This window comes from Podarcis raffonei, chromosome 12 (assembly GCF_027172205.1).
Source record: "Podarcis raffonei isolate rPodRaf1 chromosome 12, rPodRaf1.pri, whole genome shotgun sequence".
NCBI classification, from domain to species: Eukaryota; Metazoa; Chordata; class Lepidosauria; order Squamata; family Lacertidae; genus Podarcis; species Podarcis raffonei.
This window is the reverse complement of record NC_070613.1, coordinates 41684276-41703983: the sequence shown is the minus strand read 5'-3', so window position 1 is coordinate 41703983 and position 19708 is coordinate 41684276. Positions and strand designations below refer to the sequence as shown.

Sequence of the window (19708 nt, the reverse complement as noted above, 5' to 3'; positions counted from 1 at the left end):
ATTACTACAGCTCACGGTCTGCAAAAGCATCACAGAAGCATAGGATTTGATAAAATTCAATTTGGAAGAAAGGTATGGCAGGAATACACTAAGCGCAGAACAACCTGCAGGCTCCAAGAATTATCCATCTACATACAGTGTTGACAAAGAAGGAACAAAACAAGAAATGGATGCCAATCATAGGTAGAAGAACACAAAGAATTATGCAAAATGGACATGCATCAGGCAAAAGGTAAAAGGAATCTCTGCAAGGTTCAGTTGGTGCAGGCATTTGGGATGTGTGGGCAAGAAGATAAAGGATAAAAAATACATGCTATTTTTTGATGCTATAAGATTGTATGTTCCAGGCTGCTATCCTATGCCTATTTAGTTGGAAGTGAATTCTCCTTAACTCAATGAAGCTTACAATGCATAGGATGGTACTGTTGGACACATCAGGTGTCATAAACTGATGAAAAATTGGTTGTTTCAGTCCAAATATATTTACCTAGACACGCACCCACCCACAAATGATCTCTGTGAGATTACAACTACCTGTTGATCGAAGAGACAGTAAGATATTGACCTTTTTAACCCAGCCCAACTGGGCATCAAGGACAACAGCAAATCAATGTAAACTTCAACAGGTTCATGCGTATTCACACACAGACAGACACACTCATGCAATATATTCTAGCTAATGCTTCTGATGCCATGTAACACTCACAGCTGCTATATGGAATCAGCAGCATTGGCTAGAAGACCGGATCCTTACAACACAATCCTATCCATGCCTACTCCAAAGGAAGTCCCATGGAGTTGAATGGGGTTGATATAGGACTGCAGTGTTAACCCAGTTTTCCTACAGACAACCCCCAAAGATGAAAGTGTGGTATCCTTAAACAAGTTTGAAAACCAAATAGGCAAACATTGTTTCCTACGAAGGTTTAATGTTTAGCTTCCACTGTGATATGTGGCCTTCAGAACAGAATTTTACTTTAGCTGTGTCGAGCCACTGAGTTTGCCATTATTGCATCTAAGTGTTTCTTCTCCTGCTGGCACAAGGCTTGAAGTTGTGCTTTTATTGATGCGCCATGTCAAGGTCTGTGGGTAGCGCAAATTATATAAACAACAACAGCAGCAGCAACTGAAAGGAGCCTGTGAGTTTGCATAACGGCAACCCTGGGTCTGCAACAATTCAACACGGCTTCAGCCAAGTGATCCATAATAAGCAGCATGGAAGTACCAAGCCTTCAGGGACGATGCAAAAGTTGAAAACAGACGAGAGCTAGTGTGAACTAAATGATGGGGGAAGATAAGCCCTTTTGAAGTTTTGCTAACGATACAAAAGAAACGGAAGGGAGACAATGAAATAGCCCTCAGACAGGACAACAGAGGTCATGGATGGAAAAGACCACTTGATCCAGGTTTCCCGCCCAACCTGTTCAACCCATTTTACCAGCAAAGTTTACCAGGGAGGCCTGGAGACTCACCTTACATCCCTCACAAGCACTGACGCCATAGTGATATCCAGAAGATTTGTCCTGACAAACGAAGCAGGGTTTGTAAACACGAGGAGGAGGAAGCGGGGAAGGCGGGCTGGGAACAAGTTCTTCAGAACTGGTGCTCTGAGTTTCAATGGCTACAAAGAAAACGAGAGAAGGACGTTTTTAGTGCTTTCAGATACTGGCTTTGTCATATGCCACCAGCTGATCCACGCAACAGATCTCCCATTTCAAATGCAACTTTTTTCTGGGAGCTGCAACATTAAGACAGATAGTTACATTGGGCCAGTTCAGACATTCAAAACCATCTCTATTAATGTGCCCACTCTGTCCTTCCAGGAAGCATTAATGCGCAGAGCATAATAAATCCCCTGAGCTGCCTGTGGGGTGAGCTTTCCACACCTGCTTTGTAGAGTGTTGTGAAAACCAGCAAGAGCTTCATTCATTTAATTTATTTGCACCCTGTTTGTCCCCCCAGAAATAGGCCAAGGTGGCTAACAACATCATACTGTAATTAATATAATCATTTCAAAAGGCAATCAATGTGAACAAAATATCAGATTAAAAAATGCAACAGCCAAGCTGCAAATGAACTTTGAAATCAATACTGAAAACACATTAATTCAATTAAAAATTCAGAATGCATAATCAGTATCAGTAAACAAGGGGATAATAAAATGCAACCCACGTTTTAGTCAAAAACTTAAACACTTTATGGTCTAGAGCCTTAATTGAGAAATTAACGTGACAAATTAGAATTAAAAAAAAACCACATTAAAGACACCTTCCATGAAGAGTGCCTCTGTTTCTATATATGTATATATATCCACAAAAAGAATATGATTTGAATCTTTCTCCTACACAAAGTCTACTCTGAAAAGTCTTGGGCTAACCACTGCAAAGGCAGAATCTGGTGATCTTTCATAATATGGTATCCTGTGCAAGGTCAACATTTGGCACCCCAAATGAATCTTTTCAATTATGGATCTCCTCGGCTTGGAACCCTGTGCAGGAGAACCGCCCTGCAAAACCCTAAATCCATCGCTGCCAACAGTCTACATCAAGGAACATAACACAGACAATACTTTCTATTTTTTCTGATAGGCTGGCTAAATTGGAAACTACATGCAAGCTCTGCTTAATATCATTATATATGTTATTTTAATATATTTTATTTTAAGGTGGCATGCATGCACACACACCTATCTCCACTCCAGCAGCAAACAGACTAGAAGATGGGTAGGGAGCCTGTGGCCTTCTAGATGTTGTTAGATTCCAACACCCATCAGCCCCAAGCAGCACGACCAGTGCTTAGGGATGATAAGAGTTGGAGTTTAACAACATCTGGAGGGCCACAGGTTACCCATCTCTAGAGCAGATCACACAAACCTTTGGCTAAATGAGCCAAAGCTACCGTAGGCTAGAGCCAGCAGAAACCAAGAGAACTATGCACAACCAGTAAACACAGTAATAGTGAAATATTCACAGAGCCCCCATACCTTGTAACCCTGTCGTGCAAAGGGATGCACTTGTTTCATGGCAAATGAACAAAAAGTAACAAATTTGCAACAATGCTGAAGGTATTATGAAAGAAGTGTATCTCTGGTTCTCATGTATTTAGAACTACAGTGGTACCTCAGTTTTTGAATATAATCCATTCCAGAAGACCGTTCGAGTTCCGAAATGTTCGAAAACCGAAAACTCAATAGCCAACAGCTAGGACTCAGGATCTTGCACTCAGCAGAAGCCGCGTGGCATGTTCAACTTCCGAGGCGTGTTCAAAAACTGAAGCATTTACTTCCCAGTTTACGGCATTCGAAAACCGAAATGTTTGTCAATGGAGATATTTGAAAACCAAGGTACCACTGTACTGTATTATATACTGTTTTTCTGGGATGCATCACTTAAAACCACAGTGGAGGGTGGGAACAGTTGGACAGTTGAACAATCCTCTGAACACGCAAAGAACACCTCCCAAACATAGAAAACGAAGCATGAGAAGACTAGACTGGATTATTTAATCTTCATTTCTATGAGCAGGAAAGGCACTGACTCATTTTATTCTGCAACCTACAACATGGTATTGTCTTTTAAGACAGAAATTGCCAAAGTGGTGCCTTCTACAACTCCCACTAGCTCCATCCAGCATGGTCAACCATCAATGATTATGGGAGTTGTGGAGCAAACCATATGGAAAGCAGTATTTGGGCTATCTCTTGGTCTGGGAAGATATCACTGGTCTCTTCCTGTCCACCATGTATGTCTGTGTAAACTGGGTCTTGGTCCTGCTTCCCGAAAACCAAAGTATTACCTTCACAATTACATCAAATGTTTTCCAGGATGTAAACATCAATGCACTCCATTCCTACAACATGCTGAAGAATGGCATACGTTCTCATGATGCAAAGTGCCAACGTCTGCACCAACCATAAAAAATGTCCCAGAACACTATATCACACTGACAGTAATATTATAGGGGCACCATAAAACTATACACATATTTAGGATTTTGGTGCCTAAAATCCACAATTATTTCAATTCCCTGTGGATATGCAATATATGTTCTTATTTTGCTGTTTCTTGGAGCATTTTGACACTAAAAGGTAGTGCTGAAGCTCTCTGGAGTTATTGTGCCAAAAAAGAATGACTTAAGTGTGGAAGACAAAACTCAACTTGCCTTCTAGCTGCTACGTGTTTTATATTCACACTAGAAACTGAATTAAGCATAAATAGATGTAAACCTTAAGCATAAAAAAAAACCAACCTTAGGCAAAATAGCTAGGTTTGTCTGATGATTCAGAGAAATGGCAAAGCTTTTTATGTAGCAAAAAGACAAGAGCAAAACCTCTACAGAGACTCAAGTATTGGCCTCATGGGACATTCTTCTATTGAAAAACAAATACCATTTCAGATTTGCAGTATATTATATCTGCCACATTTCTTAAATTCTGTCTTTTCATTGACCCCACGTTTCATCATTGGCTGCTGTTGATTAGAATTCCAGAATGTCAGGGAATTCTTTTTTTACAGCTTTTTTTCTTTTTTTAAAAAAACTTCAACAAACAGTACAGCTGTACAACAGTTCAGTCCATAAGTACAAAGCATCTCCACACACAGGTTGATGCTGGTGGATACGCCAGCATAAAACTAAGAAGTGGAAACCCAAGTATTTTTGAATTGGTCCCACTCTGATTTACCCTCTGCCACTTTATGGTGCTGTGTAAGATGCTCACGGGACATGGGTGGCGCTGTGGGTTAAACCACAGAGCCTAGGACTTGCCGATCAGAATGTCGGCAGTTCGAATCCCCGCGACGGGGTGAGCTCCTGTTGCTCAGTCCCTGCTCCTGCCAACCTAGCAGGAAGGTAAACGGCATTTCCGTGCGCTGCTCTGGTTTGCCAGAAGCGGCTTAGTCATGCTGGCCACATGACCCGGAAGCTGTACGCCGGCTCCCTCAGCCAATAAAGCGAGATGAGTGCAGCACAACCCCAGAGTCGGTCACGACTGGACCTAATGGTCAGGGGTCCCTTTACCTTTTAAGATGCTCATACCCCATGCACTATTCAGCTAACCCCACCTTAGAAGGTTTCTTTGTTGATTTCCAGTACCTAGAGATCTCAATTCTAGCTGCTGCCAGGACTAAGGAAATTCATTCTTCATGCACCAAAAACAGACTGGAGGTGGTTTCCCTAGTCTAAAGTCAATGTTTGGCAGGTAATGGATTAACTCCTTAATCGCCCACTCACAAAAGAGTCGTCAGTTTAGGGCACCCCCACCACCTATGTAAGAAAATCCTTTTACAAACACACCCACCCTCCACCATGGAGATGAGGCGGACTTGTGGATTTGAGATCATCTCTTGGGGGTCTTGTGCTAACACAAGAGACTTTCGAGTCCTGCTTCCTAAATCTTATCTGAGGTGGTTATAAATAGGGATTGAGGCCCCAGGTTTTCCCAGGCATGGTAATCCATCTGATTTCTGAGGCTTTTAAAGTCACACATTGATGCATCAATAAGCAATTTGTAAATCTCAAGAAGCATGGATGTAGCCAGGGGGGCAAGGGGCAGCTGCCCCCCATAATCAATAAAAATGAATAGCAAACTGAGGTTCTGCTCCCCAAACAAAAGGCCTCCCCCGCTAACAAAAATCCTGGCTATGCTCATGCTCAGAAGCAACCTCTTCAAGTGTTCGTTAGGACGAGTGCAGGGAGCCTTAAATACCATCCGCAAGTGAAGGCCTTCCCTCTGCTTTGCCAGTTAATCTATTTGTGAAGAAATTAATTTGGAGGACCTGGAACTAGTTCAAATTGGGCCCTCACATTTTCCTTCAAAACACTTTCTGAAATGGGGTGCCCTGAGATTCAAAAGAAGCCCCTGGATCACAGATCTTTAAATTGAAGGTGCTTATTACTATGACAGAAATCAAAAGATTATCTAAGAGTGGAGTCAGAGGAGATATCCCCGGGACCAGACAACTGCAATGCTCTTTCCACACTGACAGTGTAGCCGAGAGGAACAGGTTGCTTAATTTCTGTAAAGCTTCCCAAGTGGGACCCAGAAAAGCGTGTGCCAACCAGCCAGTTCAAAACAAACATGTACAATTCCAGGTTTTCAAATAGTTTCTAAAGGAAGGCAGAAGCACAATTTTCTCAATGATAATTTTTGTTGCTATTTAGAATAGGCATACAGTGCTCTGGGAATCGATTGGTGCACAGTCTTGCTGCTTAAATCAATAATCTATTAGTCCTTTTAAATTAAAATTAGGTTCATCAAATGCCCTTGAGAGGTCTCAAACAATCTGCTCTCCTTATTCCAAGCATGCAGTTCCCAAATAGTCTAGGAGAGGATAAAATTCCTGTCATAAAACTCAAAACATTCAGCTCTATCAGGCTACAATGATGTTTTTTAGGCTTTGAGGTAGTTGGGATACATAAAAACAACTGTGCTCCCTGTTTTTTATGGTCCCAGAGCAAACAATAAGACCAACATCCACCACCTACAGTAGTCAAACTGCTGACTATGCATGAACAAAATTCAGGCTGATGCTAATTGACCTATTGGAATTTGGGTTACTCAAGATATCAAGACAGCTTTGCAGATGCACAATTCAGAGCCAACGACACGCAGAAAAAGCTACCACTGAGCTCTCTGGCAAAATAGTCTTGAAGCTGATAAATCTGGGGAAATGTCTATCTAAAAGCTCTAAAACAGTAATCCAAGTATTGGTTTTACACAGGAAATAATTAACTGCTACTGAGTTCTATCCATCGCAGCGAAGTATTTATACAACCAGAAATTTTCAGCTGCCAATAGAAATCCACATCACTTATCTCCAGAGTTATTGAACCAGAGGGGCCTGGAATATTCCTGGCTCTGCAATGGATTTCTTATGAATGGACTACAAATACTGCTTTGCAGCCTGACCTCACAGGAAGGGCTGCAACGATCTGGCTGTATTGCTCAGTGAAGTAACCCAGCTTTCTCTACGGTGTCAACATCTACCGTATTTTTCGCACCATAGGACGCACTTTTTCCCCTCCAAAAATGAAGGGGAAATGTGTGTGCGTCCTATGGTGCGAATGCAGGCTTTCGCTGAAGCCTGGAGAGCGAGAGGCATCGGTGCGCACCGACCCCTCTCGCTCTCCAGGCTTCAGGAAGCTATCCGCAAGCCTTGCAAGCCCGGCGGGAGTTCCCGCGGGTTCACAAGGCTTGCGGGCAACAGCCTGCAGCCCCGGCGAGTGTCCGCAAGCCTTGCGCGCCCGGCGGGAGATCCCGACGGGCGCGCGAGGCTTGGGGCGGCAGCCTGTCACCCGAAGCACGGGGAGCCCTCTAGAGGGTTCTCCGTGCTTCGGGCGAGTGTCTGCAAGCCTTGCGCGCCCGGCGGGAGGTCCCGCCGGGCGCGCGAGGCTTGGGGCGGCAGCCTGTCACCCGAAGCACGGGGAGCCCTCCAGATGGCTCCCCGTGCTTCGGGCGAGTGTCTGCAAGCCTTGCGCGCCCGGCGGGAGGTCCCGACGGGCGCGCGAGGCTTGGGGCGGCAGCCTGTCACCCGAAGCACGGGGAGCCCTCCAGATGGCTCTCCGTGCTTCGGGCGAGTGTCTGCAAGCCTTGCGCGCCCGGCGGGAGGTCCCGACGGGCGCGCGAGGCTTGGGGCGGCAGCCTGTCACCCGAAGCACGGGGAGCCCTCCAGAGGGTTCTCCGTGCTTCGGGCGAGTGTCTGCAAGCCTTGCGCGCCCGGCGGGAGGTCCCGACGGGCGCGCGAGGCTTGGGGCGGCAGCCTGTCACCCGAAGCACGGGGAGCCCCCCGAGGGCTCTCCGTGCTTCGGGCGAGTGTCTGCAAGCCTTGCGCGCCCGGCGGGAGGTCCCGACGGGCGCGCGAGGCTTGGGGCGGCAGCCTGTCGCCCGAAGCACGGGGAGGCCTCCGGAGGGCTCTCCGTGCTTGGGGCGACAGGCTGCAAGCCTTGCGCGCCCGGCGGGAGGTCCCGACGGGCGCGCGAGGCTTGGGGCGGCAGCCTGTCACCCGAAGCACGGGGAGCCCCCCGAGGGCTCTCCGTGCTTGGGGCGATAGGCTGCAAGCCTTGCGCGCCCGGCGGGAGGTCCCGCCGGGCGCGCGAGGCTTGGGGCGGCAGCCTGTCACCCGAAGCACGGGGAGCCCCCCGAGGGCTCTCCGTGCTTCGGGCGAGTGTCTGCAAGCCTTGCGCGCCCGGCGGGAGGTCCCGACGGGCGCGCGAGGCTTGGGGCGGCAGCCTGTCGCCCGAAGCACGGGGAGCCCCCCCAGGGCTCTCCGTGCTTCGGGCGAGTGTCTGCAAGCCTTGCGCGCCCGGCGGGAGGTCCCGACGGGCGCGCGAGGCTTGGGGCGGCAGCCTGTCACCCGAAGCACGGGGAGCCCCCCCAGGGCTCTCCGTGCTTCGGGTGAGTGTCTGCAAGCCTTGCGCGCCCGGCGGGAGGTCCCGACGGGCGCGCGAGGCTTGGGGTGGCAGCCTGTCGCCCGAAGCACGGGGAGGCCTCCAGAGGGCTCTCCGTGCTTCGGGCGAGTGTCTGCAAGCCTTGCGCGCCCGGCGGGAGGTCCCGACGGGCGCGCGAGGCTTGGGGCGGCAGCCTGTCACCCGAAGCACGGGGAGCCCTGCAGATGGCTCCCCGTGCTTCGGGCGAGTGTTCGCAAGGCTTGGGGCGGCAGCCGCGGCTTGGGGGGGGGAATAAATTTTTTTTTATTCATTGCCCCCCAAAAAATGAGGTGCGTCCTATGGGCCGGTGCGCCCTATAGAACGAAAAATACGGTAAGCAGATGTTGAGTTTTTGCCCACTCCTATCAAGCAGAAACAAATAGGTAATGGTGGGCAAGATGGGGCTTTGAGCAGTCAAGTAAGCAAAAGGGGCGCAGAATGTGGCAAGTAATTGTTATGTTTTAGGGTTCTCACTTTCTCTCTCTCTCTCTCAACTTTGCAGCACGTTAATTCTTAGAGGCACGCAGCAGTTTGCAAGTGGACTACCATCTTCTGCTTCCCCATTCAGTGGCATTCAACAACAGGATCTGATAATCGCATTTACATCCCACCTTTTTCTCCAAGGAGCTCAAAGAGTACATGATTCTCCCCACCGTCTTCAATTAATCCCACAACAACCTTGTGAGCTAAGGTTAGGATGAGAGGCAGTGACTGGCCCAAGTCACCAAGTGAGCTTCATGGTCAAGTGGGAATTTGAACCCTAGTCTCTCAGGTCCTAGTCTGAAACTTTAAAAACTACTCTGCACTGTAATGTACATTCAGCAACATTAGTAGCTGGTGTGGGGTGCTCCTCTCCACTCGGTAGTTGCGCGCCTTGGCTGTGTTAAAGCAGCAGCCCTGGTGCCTCTGCAACTGTCAAGTGATGTCCTCTGACCGGGGTCAGCAAACTTTTTCAGCAGGGGGCCGGTCCACTGTCCCTCAGACCTTGTGGGGGGGCGGATTATATGGGGGGGATGAACAAATTCCTATGCCCCACAAATAACCCAGAGATGCATTTTAAATAAAAGCACACATTCTGCTCATGGAAAAACACCAGGCAGGCCCCACAAATAACTCAGAGATGCATTTTAAATAAAAAACCACATGGTGTAGTGGTTAAGAGCGGTGGACTCATAATCTGGTGAACGGGGTTCGATTCCCCGCTCTTCCACATGCAGCTGCTGGGTGACCTTGGGCTAGTCACACTTCTCTGAAGTCTCTCAGCCTCACTCACCTCACAGAGTGTTTGTTGTGGGGGAGGAAGGGAAAAGGAGATTGCTTTGAGACTCCTTAGGGTAGTGATAAAGCGGGATATCAAATCCAAACTCTTCTCTTCTTCTCCGCATGTAAAAACACACTGATTTCCAGACCGTCCGTGGGCCGGATTTAGAAGGCAATTGGACTGGATCTGGCCCCTGGGCCTTAGTTTGCCTACCCATGTGGGACCTCTGACAAGGGGGCTGGGTTTCCCTTCCCCCATTGAGTGGTGGAAGTTAGTACTCCGCCAGTGAATTACTGCATGAACAGCCATTGCTAAGAGGAGAATAAAAGGGCTGGTGCTGAGCAAAAGACCGTCCCTACCATTAGGCAGTGTGAGGCAATCGCTTCAGGATGAGTGGCAGCTTTCTTCCTGAGCCCCATTCCTCTCTGTCGGAGAGTTGTGTGTCGCACATGGACTGCTTGTTGCCTTCCAGGGCAAGTGCTTTAGTAAGAGTCAATGGCCAGCCCATTCAATTTATATACATTATATACGGTCCTCTAGTCTGCCTCAGGCGGCAAAATGTCTTTGATGAGCATCCCAGTACACCTATGTCCAGTAATGGAGGACCAGGAGGCTGGTTTCCCTACAGAGTCTAACTCATTTGACAGGTTGCCAATCCAGTTCCCTGCCTGTAAAATGGGAAATGCTATACAATGAATTGAAAAGGATGTTCAAAATAACTTTTATTTAAAAAAAACCAGAAGCTTTTCTTTGGGAAATTATAGGGACAGAACTACCTAAATTTATGTACAGAAATTTATTTGTGTATGTTACTACAGCAGCAAGAATGCTACTTGCCCCAAAGTGGAAAGAAGCAGAAGTCCCAGCAAAGGAAGAATGGATACAAAAACTTGTGGAATATGCAGAAATGGTGAAACTTACCAGAAGAATAAGAACTCAAGATAACAAACTTTTTATAAAAGAATGGAAATGGTTTATTGAATATTTGCAGATTAATTGCAAACAGATAAAAACTTTAGCAGGTTTATTTAAATAACCTGCAGTTTCACAAGAGTATATATTTAAATTAGATAATTAAATGAGAAAATTAAATGAATTTGGATATGCGGAAGATGTTAAAAAAATAAATTTAAGGAATCACAGAAAGAGGGGGAAGGAAGTCAAATTTTGAAATGTAAAATTGATTGTAAAACTAATAAAATGTATAAATTTGAAAAGTATAAATAAAAACTTTTTTTAAAGGAGGCTGGTTTCCCTATAAAGTGTAACTCGTTTGACAGGTTGCCATTCCAATTCCCTGCTTGTAAAATGGGAACCGTGACCTACCTACTTCACAACGTTTCTCCAAAGGAAAAAAAAATAAAGATGATTAAAGCATTTTGCACAGTAAAAAAATATTTGATAAGTATCTAAAGGCGTTGCAGCACTGGTTCAAATGAATTCAATTACTAACACATTATAAAACCAAGTCCTACTTGAAGGGTAAGAGGCTTAAATCAAAAAGAACGGTGCTTTGTACAGAAACAAAGTACAAGTCTGAACAAAGCAGGAAGGAAAAAAAGAAGGCAGTTCTAGGTGTGCGCACAGATGAAGCAAGGTTGCCAAACAACATCCAGCTAAAGAAATAATACAATTCTAGAAACAGATTTCCTCAAAATGAGTAAATTAAGTTTATGTTGCTGCTGTGCTCTACAACCTTAACTCACCAAGAGGCACCTGAGACCCACTTAAGAATTCCTTAAACAATAGCTTTAAGTCACAAGTCTTCACATTTGATTGTTTTTATAAAGTTTAGCTAAAGCTGTAGATAAGATCTTTAAGTAAGTGAAGTGTGCTTTACAAGAGCTAATTTACTGTTAGTGAAACCCTGTTGACAGATAGAAGGGTTTTAATGTTGTGGCTGATTAAAAACAGGGCAAGCATTTATGAAATCTCTTTCATTATATATATATTTTACAACAAACGCGGATTATTAAATGCAGGGTTTTAATGTGGTCTCTTCAGACAGCTGAGCCTTAAAAGAATAAGAAGTTGTAAAGCAAATGGCATTTCCTGGATAGCCCCAAGGGAAGTTGGAACATTCAGCTCTGAGTCCCTGGTGGGATGGAGCAATTTCAGCTAATTAGGGTGAATGGCAAAGTGTTGCATTTGGTCAAAACATTCTGTTAACCCTCATTTTTACTGGCACCAAATAAAGAGTCAGTCTGGATCTGGGTGTGTGGTGTGTGCACACACAAATTCACTCCAGAAGTGCAATGCACACGGCTCACATACATTCGACAGAAAGTCAAAGGAAACGCCAAAGTTCAACTAGAGTACAAGTAATTAGAACCAGATTCTTTGCAGCTTGTATGTGTGCTTCATTGTAGAAGTTATTTATAAGCTCCAAACAGAAAAAACCCCCAATATCATTTAATTTTCATGTCTAGTCTGGAGCAAAAAAAGAAAAGAAAAGAAATCTGTTTTAATAATCTTCCAGGAGGAGAAGAAAAGTCTATGCATCGGAAACACAGAGCTTACTTATTTTATTGCACTTTTTAAAAAATGCACGTTTCAAAACTCTAATATAAACGCAGGTTCCAAAGCAACATATGATTTTCCCCTTCTGCGGCTTCAAAAATAAATAAAATGTTTTGCATATTTCTGCTAATTTTATGCTGCTGTTCTGGAGTGAAGGTGACATTGGGAATGCAACCACTTAAGCGGGGTGAATAGAGGAGAAACAAAACATTAGCACAGAGAATTGCCAGCCCTGACTTGGTAACCTGGCCATGACCCTGGACGGAGTGTGTGTTTGACCCGGTCATAGAAGGGCTCTGGCTGAGTCCTGTTGCCGGTTTATGGTGACTCCCTGCTATTCTTGCCACCCACCTACAACAGGTGCAGATCGCAGCCAGCAGTGACGACAAAACAAAGGCCGTGACAGGTAAAGGCTTTGATTCCTTTTCTCTTTTTTGGAAAAGATTTCTTCTTCAGCAAAAAATACTGTACGAATGAACTCTAGAGCCGGAACCTCTATCTCCATCCTTAGCATCTCAGCATAAAGTATTTGCAAATGTGCAAGAACTATACTATTCGACTCCTGAAACGGTTTGAAAACCAAGGTGCAGCTTCCGACTGGCTGCAGGAGCTTCCTGCACTTAATCAAAAGCTGCAGAAGCCGCGTCCGACTTCCAAAAAACGTTCACAAACTGGAACACTCACTTCCAGGTTTGTGGTGTTCGGGAGCCAAAATGTCCGAGTACCAAGGCATTTGACAACCAAGATACAACTGTACAAGGCTTACCCAAGACATTATGCAGTGCGGCATGACCCAAGATATGCACCCTAAAAGCCTTGCAATGGTGTAGACTAGAACCTTTGAACTGCCAGAAGCTACTGAATATCATCTCCCATCAGCCCCAGTCAGCATAACAAATGGTCAGGGATGATGGGAGTTGTAGTATCTGTAGGGCCATAGTTTCTACCGTCCCTGGTGTAGCTTCTGCATAGGCACAAAGCTTGGACCAGGATGAACTATCAGAGAAAACAGCGTTTTGTACGTAACTTCTTAATTTATATCGGCTCCTTAATTTATACTACCTTCCCATCCCAATTTAAAGTTCTGAGAGTTCCTGTATTGCTAAGCAGAAGAGTATCAGTGATGGCAATTAGACCACAGCTGGTGAATAAAACTCAGCATGTTGGAAGGACACACCCCTTCATTATCTCCCATTTGTCAGCTGTAATAGGTTCATGCATTTTCAGCTATTACACTCATCTTTGTCTCTAAAACTATTATTCTGTGAAACACATCATTTTAATTCTGGCTCATAATTTTCTGAGGATCGATTTAAGCTGCAGTTTGGTTCCTCCAGACAGGTTAGTGTGTGTGTGTGTGTGTGTGTGTGTTTTAAAAAAGATCAGAATCAGCTAATTGCTCTATATACTATAGTTATATGATGGGCCAAAAGCCAAAAAGTGTGTGCCTGTGTGTGTGTAGTCTGACTTCTAATATGGCAACTTACACTGTAGTTGTAAAACCAGCTCTGGAAAATTAAATGCTACATTGATTTTTCTTTGGTTAAGCTCATCCAATTTTCTTCTTCATTTTATCTGTGGAGGGGGGGGAAGTGGGGGGGTTAACACCATCCTTGAGACCAATGTAATATAGCACAGAGACTTACTTCTGAATAGGATTGTGCTGTAAAACTATTAGCCTTGAAAGTGTCACAAGACTCTCTGTTGTTTTTGCTGCCACAGATTAAGATGGCCGATCCCTCTGGAATTTGTTATATAGCATGCTGAGTTCTTGCAATATGCTTCCAAGTACTGGACTTGTCAAGATTACCAAACATAAACACATCATTAACTACTTAACAACAGGCTCCAACAATTGTGTTTGTTTCAGTTTAACATTTCACACACACCCAATTTTTCTCTCATGCTACATCACAATGCTCAGGCATTTTTAAACACTCTGCAATAAATGCTGCTACATTGGTATCACCGACCCTTTGAGGACCCTAAGCACAACAGGACTCGCACAACAGCTATACACACCCTGGCAACCACACATAACACACACTCTCTCCTCACCCTCTTACCAGCAAGTAGGCTTGAAGAAAGTGTTGTGTGTGAATGCCCTTCCTGAAGAGTACAGATGAGGTGGGGATGGCTAAGACTCACTCTGGCTGCAATCTCTTGCACCTGCAACAACCAGGCTTGCAAAAAGCCTTATATTGGAGACAACTGAGCCACCCCCTTCCATCCCCAGGTGTGACTTTCCTGGCTGAAAACATCCACCTGCACCACAATTATGTCTGAAAGAAGCCTCCTATTGGCTAGAATAGATTAGCTTCTTTCAAGATGAACTTCAAGGAGAGGTGTGATTTCAGGGCAACCTCGGTTTCAGGGTGGAGAGTACCCCTCAGGAGGTTGTGTTTGGTCGCCTCAGTTGCTGCGACCTAGTTTGGAGGACAAAGGTCTGTATAGGTAAAGCTATGGTTTTCCCAGTAATGATGTCTGGAAGTGAGAGCTGGACCATAAAGAAGGCTGATCGCCGAAGAATTGATGCTTTTGAATTATGGTGCTGGAGGAGACTCTTGAGTTCCATGGACTGCAAACATATCCATTCTGAAGGAAATCAGCCCTGAGTGCTCACTGGAAGGACAGATCCTGAAGCTGAGGCTCCAATACTTTGGCCACCTCATGAGAAGAGAAGACTCCCTGGAAAAGACCCTGATGTTGGGAAAGATGGAGGGCACAAGGAGAAGGGGACGACAGAGGACAAGATGGTTGGACAGTGTTCTCGAAGCTACCAGCATGAGTTTGACCAAACTGTGGGAGGCAGTGGAGGACAGGAGTGCCTGGCGTGCTCTGGTCCATGGAGTCACAAAGAGTCGGACATGACTAAACAGCAACAAGTTTCCAGGATGGGGAAGAAGGAACCTCTAAAACAGTCCAATAATTTCCTCATTTAATTTTTTGGGGGGGTAAAAGGGCCCAGACGTCTCTAGACAGTACACCAAGGGGTGACAATTGCAACTAGCTCTGTTTCCTTATGTGCAATTGCAGCATATGACACTTTTAAACGAGAGCTTCTTTCTCAAAATGTGTGCCATTGCGTTTTCCAATCGACATGGCACCCCTTTAAAATTACGTTAGCGCCGTATTCTCCATTCCCGATTTGTTCCTGCAAAGCTTAGGAAGCTGTAAGAGTATGAGTAAGATCCTCTTCCCTAATGCCTTTCATCTAGAAATTGCTACTTTCCCATTGCAGTAGCGTAACATTAACCATTGGAATCATGTATCAGCAGCTACTGGAGTTAATGTGAATATTGACCCTGGCCCTGTGACAGGAGTATATCTTTTTGTAATGCTGGTCCGCATCAGCCTCTCTGAGTCAGAAAATAAAGAGGAGTGCCTTATCAACATGCCGATCTGCTGGAGATGTGTGCCTGCTTCCTGTAATAAATGTGGATGCAAACTCATCGAAACCCTGACATTTGTTTACCTTCCCGCATTTAAAGGCTTGTGCATTCTTTAGCAATGCATTTCAGCTGACTTGCTTATTTTAAATATCTTTGTTGACAAAAAAAAGATCCAAGGAGGCCTGCGAGTGGGACTCGCACGGTATATGCCCCAATTTTGGTCTCTGCTTCCAAAGCAGTTACTCCGCTTGCCAAGTTAATATATCTGCCATTTCGGGGCTGTTCTGTAGCCCTTCATCCCCATGGATGCTGCTTCCCAGCATAATTTTCTTTTTTTCTTTCTTTGCCCTTGCCATACTTTTAAAAAACTGCATTATGCTTTCATCTGATGTCAATGACAGATGAAAGCATAATGCAGTTTTGCTTTCCAGATTTGCAGAAGTCAGGGCTACCCACAACCTCGCTGAGTCCTTCCTACCCTGCAAATCCCTGCTCCTTCTGCTCCAATTAAGCTGCATGGTGCAGTTTCTTCTGCAGTCTGTAATAGCTGGGATGCTAAGTTCGGAAAGGAAACCTGAAGAGGCAACAGGCACAAGCATAAAAGCAGCACAGGTTTAGGATTGCACGCTAATTAGAACGCTACTGACCTGATCAGGATTTTTGGCTTCTTTGCCAGAATGCAATGCTAGTAAAAGTTCCAGTCAACCCATTTTTGCTACTAATGAGTGTGTATACAATTGCATATGCCCCAGGGAGTACTGCTGAATGTAGTTAATTGATAGTTGAGACATGCTCGCTCTTAAGAAATCTGCTACGTATTTTGGAATGGGGTTCATGTTTGTTCGCTATGGGACGCCCCTTGAAATATTGTCGCCAAACTCAGAGTGAGGACTCCCAAGGCGAAGGAGGCAGATTTGGTTGGTGCCATTTTGAATCAAGATGGTGGACTGAAATGTGGGTTCGCCCCCCTTTTTCTGCATAATAGGCCTCTGAACCTTTGCCCAATTTGGTGGGACACTTCCAATCTGCCCCAATTTGGTGCCTCCTGAGATAATGTCACTAAACTCAGTGCAAGGGTTCCAAAGGTGCAGAGTGGAGTCTTTGGCTGAGTTTGGATGCCAAGCACCATTCAGAATCAAGATGGAAGACCTACCTAGGTATAGGGAAACCTTTGAGCTGGTAGAGCAGGTAAACTAATGTGTACCATTGTGCAGATGAGTGAAATACTTGGCGAACAAGAACAGAATTATAGCTAAGATTCTACCATATTTTTCGCTGTATAAGACACACTTTTCCCCTCCTAAAAAGTAAGGGGAAATGTGTGTGTGTCTTATGGAGCAAATGCAGGCGGGAGGCTCTGCTCAGCGCTCCCTTTAAAGAGCCGCGTGGAGCGTGTGTGCGGCTCTTTCGGGCTTTTCCCCGAGGAGGGAATATCTCACATTTGAGGTAAACCAAAAAATCATAGCATGCTGCTCTAAAGAGCAATATAAAGAGATTATATTCCTCTTTTAAACAAGCTCTGTCCATATTTTTTTATTAGTTTTGATTGCTAACACATTTGCCATAAATGTGTTTTAAATTCTTTCAGAGGAACTCTTCCTACAACATTATTTATCACACTTTGCATCCTGGTTTAGAGCCAGAGAAAATATGGGAGGTTTAATACCTTTAATACATTTTTCAGTTGTCCAATATCACACAGACAGACAAAAATGTCAGTGTTCTAATCGCATGCAGTAAAACTCACCTGTCAAGTGATATTTCATGTGGCATTGCACTTCTCAATTTCTGTGACTGTTTAATTACAGAAATGTAAAACTCCACAGCGAAGTTCAATCCCAAAATTAATGCACTGACTTAATGATCAGAGATATTTCAAGGTTAGTGCCACATTCTTTGAAAATTACAGATCACCCCAATTAATTGGGATGCCAGATGCAGTGATGTGAAACTTTGATTTCCTACATACCTTCCTTTTCATATCCATTGGAAAGGGTCGTTTAAAAACCCAGCAGAGATGTTTAACTGAGTAATATTTCAATTGTTCAAAAAAACAAGTGGCAGTTTGTATCTTTCTCCTTGGATTAAATCACATAACAGTGTATTCACAATGCTGAATTATATTGATATGTCACATTTAGAAGTGATCTCCCCCAAAGTTGTTTTGCTTTCTATTACAATTATTAGCAGTATTATAACTATTTCTAAGTTCTGATTTACTCATTTCTCTAAGGTGTGAAGGGCTTTAACTCAGCAGACTGTATTCAGTGAAAAATAATTTTCCATTTACAAAGCAAAGGGCATCACAAAGCAGGTAATAGCCCCATTGTTCGAAGCAAGTTGCTGAGCTGTTCTCTGCAGGATTTATGTTTTGTCAGTACTCAAAACAAAACAAAACAAAACAAACCAGAAATCATCAATGCACTAGGCTATTGCTTAACTAATTGGCCATGTCTCATCTTAGGGTCAGCCAATTTGTACAGGTGCACAGGGTGATCTATGCAGCAGGGCAAAGTTATTTTTAACAATTCCTTATCAAAATTTCTGCTGCTCCCTCCACAAATTCTCTGGAGATTCATATTCAGTTTTTTTAAAAAAAAATGTAAAGGGGGGTTTACACTAAGGCTGGGTGGTATCTGGTTTTCAACATCGTGATAAATATCACGATAAATAACAATAAATAAAAATCCATTACATAATTACAAAGTTAAAACATTAACCCCACAATCGCCACCAAAAACTACAATAAAACAGTGGCTGTAGCAATCAACTGTCTATTAAAAATAAACAGCTCACTCTATCTCAAAGACATGTCTTCAAACCACGACTAAAATTCAGCAAAGAGGCATGCAACCAGATCTCTGAAGGCAATGGCCTTGAGCTCTGAGTCAGAGGATGAGCCGGTCTAAAGCTGCCGTGTTGCTTGCTGGTGAACTGGTCCAGTCTCCTGACATAGAGCCTTAGGCTGGTGGCTGGGAGTTCTGTGATCCTGGAACTCCTGTACAACTGCTCCTATCCAGAGGATAAGTAAGTGGGATGCCCCAGAGAGGAGAAGCGCCAGTCCAGGCGGTTGGCCCTTTAAGGATCTACTTTCTTCAGGCAAGAGGGCGGAGCAAGGGCTAGGTGAAGAGGCCCTGTGGAAGCAGGTGGCTCACTATGAACTGTCCGTGGTGCTGCATTTACCATCCCTGCTGTCTTGCTTGCTGTTCATGTCTCACTGCCCGGCTACCGTTCTCCATGTGTATTGACTACAGACATATATAAGAACATGGGCAGATATAAAGTCTTGATGTGCTTGACAAAACTGGGTGATAAATAAAGAATAACCATTCCTTCTAGCTTACTCATGGGGGCTGTTCTCAAAATCAATGGGTAACAAAACCAGACACGCAACTTTAATGGATTAGTCAATTTGATTCATCAATTACAATTGGGAGGGGGTTTCAATTAAACTTAGTGCTCCAATTTATCAGGCAATGACCCTCCACCATCACTGTCAATGGTAACCTGGGTGCCAGTGTTTGCCAATCAGGGTATCGATTACCAATAATTGATTATATTGATTTTTATGTTTTTCATAGTTTTTATGGCTGAAGTGCCGGACTACTAAAATGGGATGTTCATCTGATTGCCAGTCACCTCTAGTATCAGTACCAAAAGGCAACAGACACAGAGTGCTTCCCAAATGCTTTATTTACACTTGTATTGATTTAATAGAATTTTCATAAGCAATATTTCGCTACGATATGCCAGGAAAGAAGAGAAGGGTGATGAATAAGTTCTACTTGTCTCCTCCAGCATTTAGAGTGCAAAAAGCCATATGATCGTGACAAAATGTTGCCAGTTCAGTTCTGTAGTGGGCATATTCCAGGCATCTTCAGTGGCTGGCACCGCAGCAGAGACTTTAGCAAGGTCTCCAGCTCCTTTTTCCTTGAAGACCCACCTCAACTTCCTCCTATGAAACCTGACCAGAACCTATTGGGACCACATCATGTGCCTTCAGCCCCTCAGGTTATTCTCTGCCTGTTCTGGAACCTGACACTTAGAGAAAATTCCTCTTATGGGAAACCTTTGAGCTGGTAGAGCAGACAAACTAATGAGTACCATTGTG

The 19708-nt window shown here is 44.6% G+C and overlaps 1 protein-coding gene across 7 annotated transcripts in view; it reads right to left on the bottom strand.

The window, feature by feature from the left end:
• Positions 1 to 19708, bottom strand: part of RARB (retinoic acid receptor beta) — a 347370-nt gene that overhangs the window by 70058 nt on the left and 257604 nt on the right. For 6 of the 7 annotated variants that reach the window (XM_053410538.1, XM_053410536.1, XM_053410537.1 and 3 more), the window contains one exon: positions 1473 to 1621. The exons of the other annotated variant lie outside the window; for it this stretch is intronic. In XM_053410538.1, the coding sequence (XP_053266513.1) occupies positions 1473 to 1621 (149 nt within the window). The remainder of the gene's footprint in view (positions 1 to 1472; positions 1622 to 19708) is intronic. 7 annotated transcript variants of the gene reach the window in all.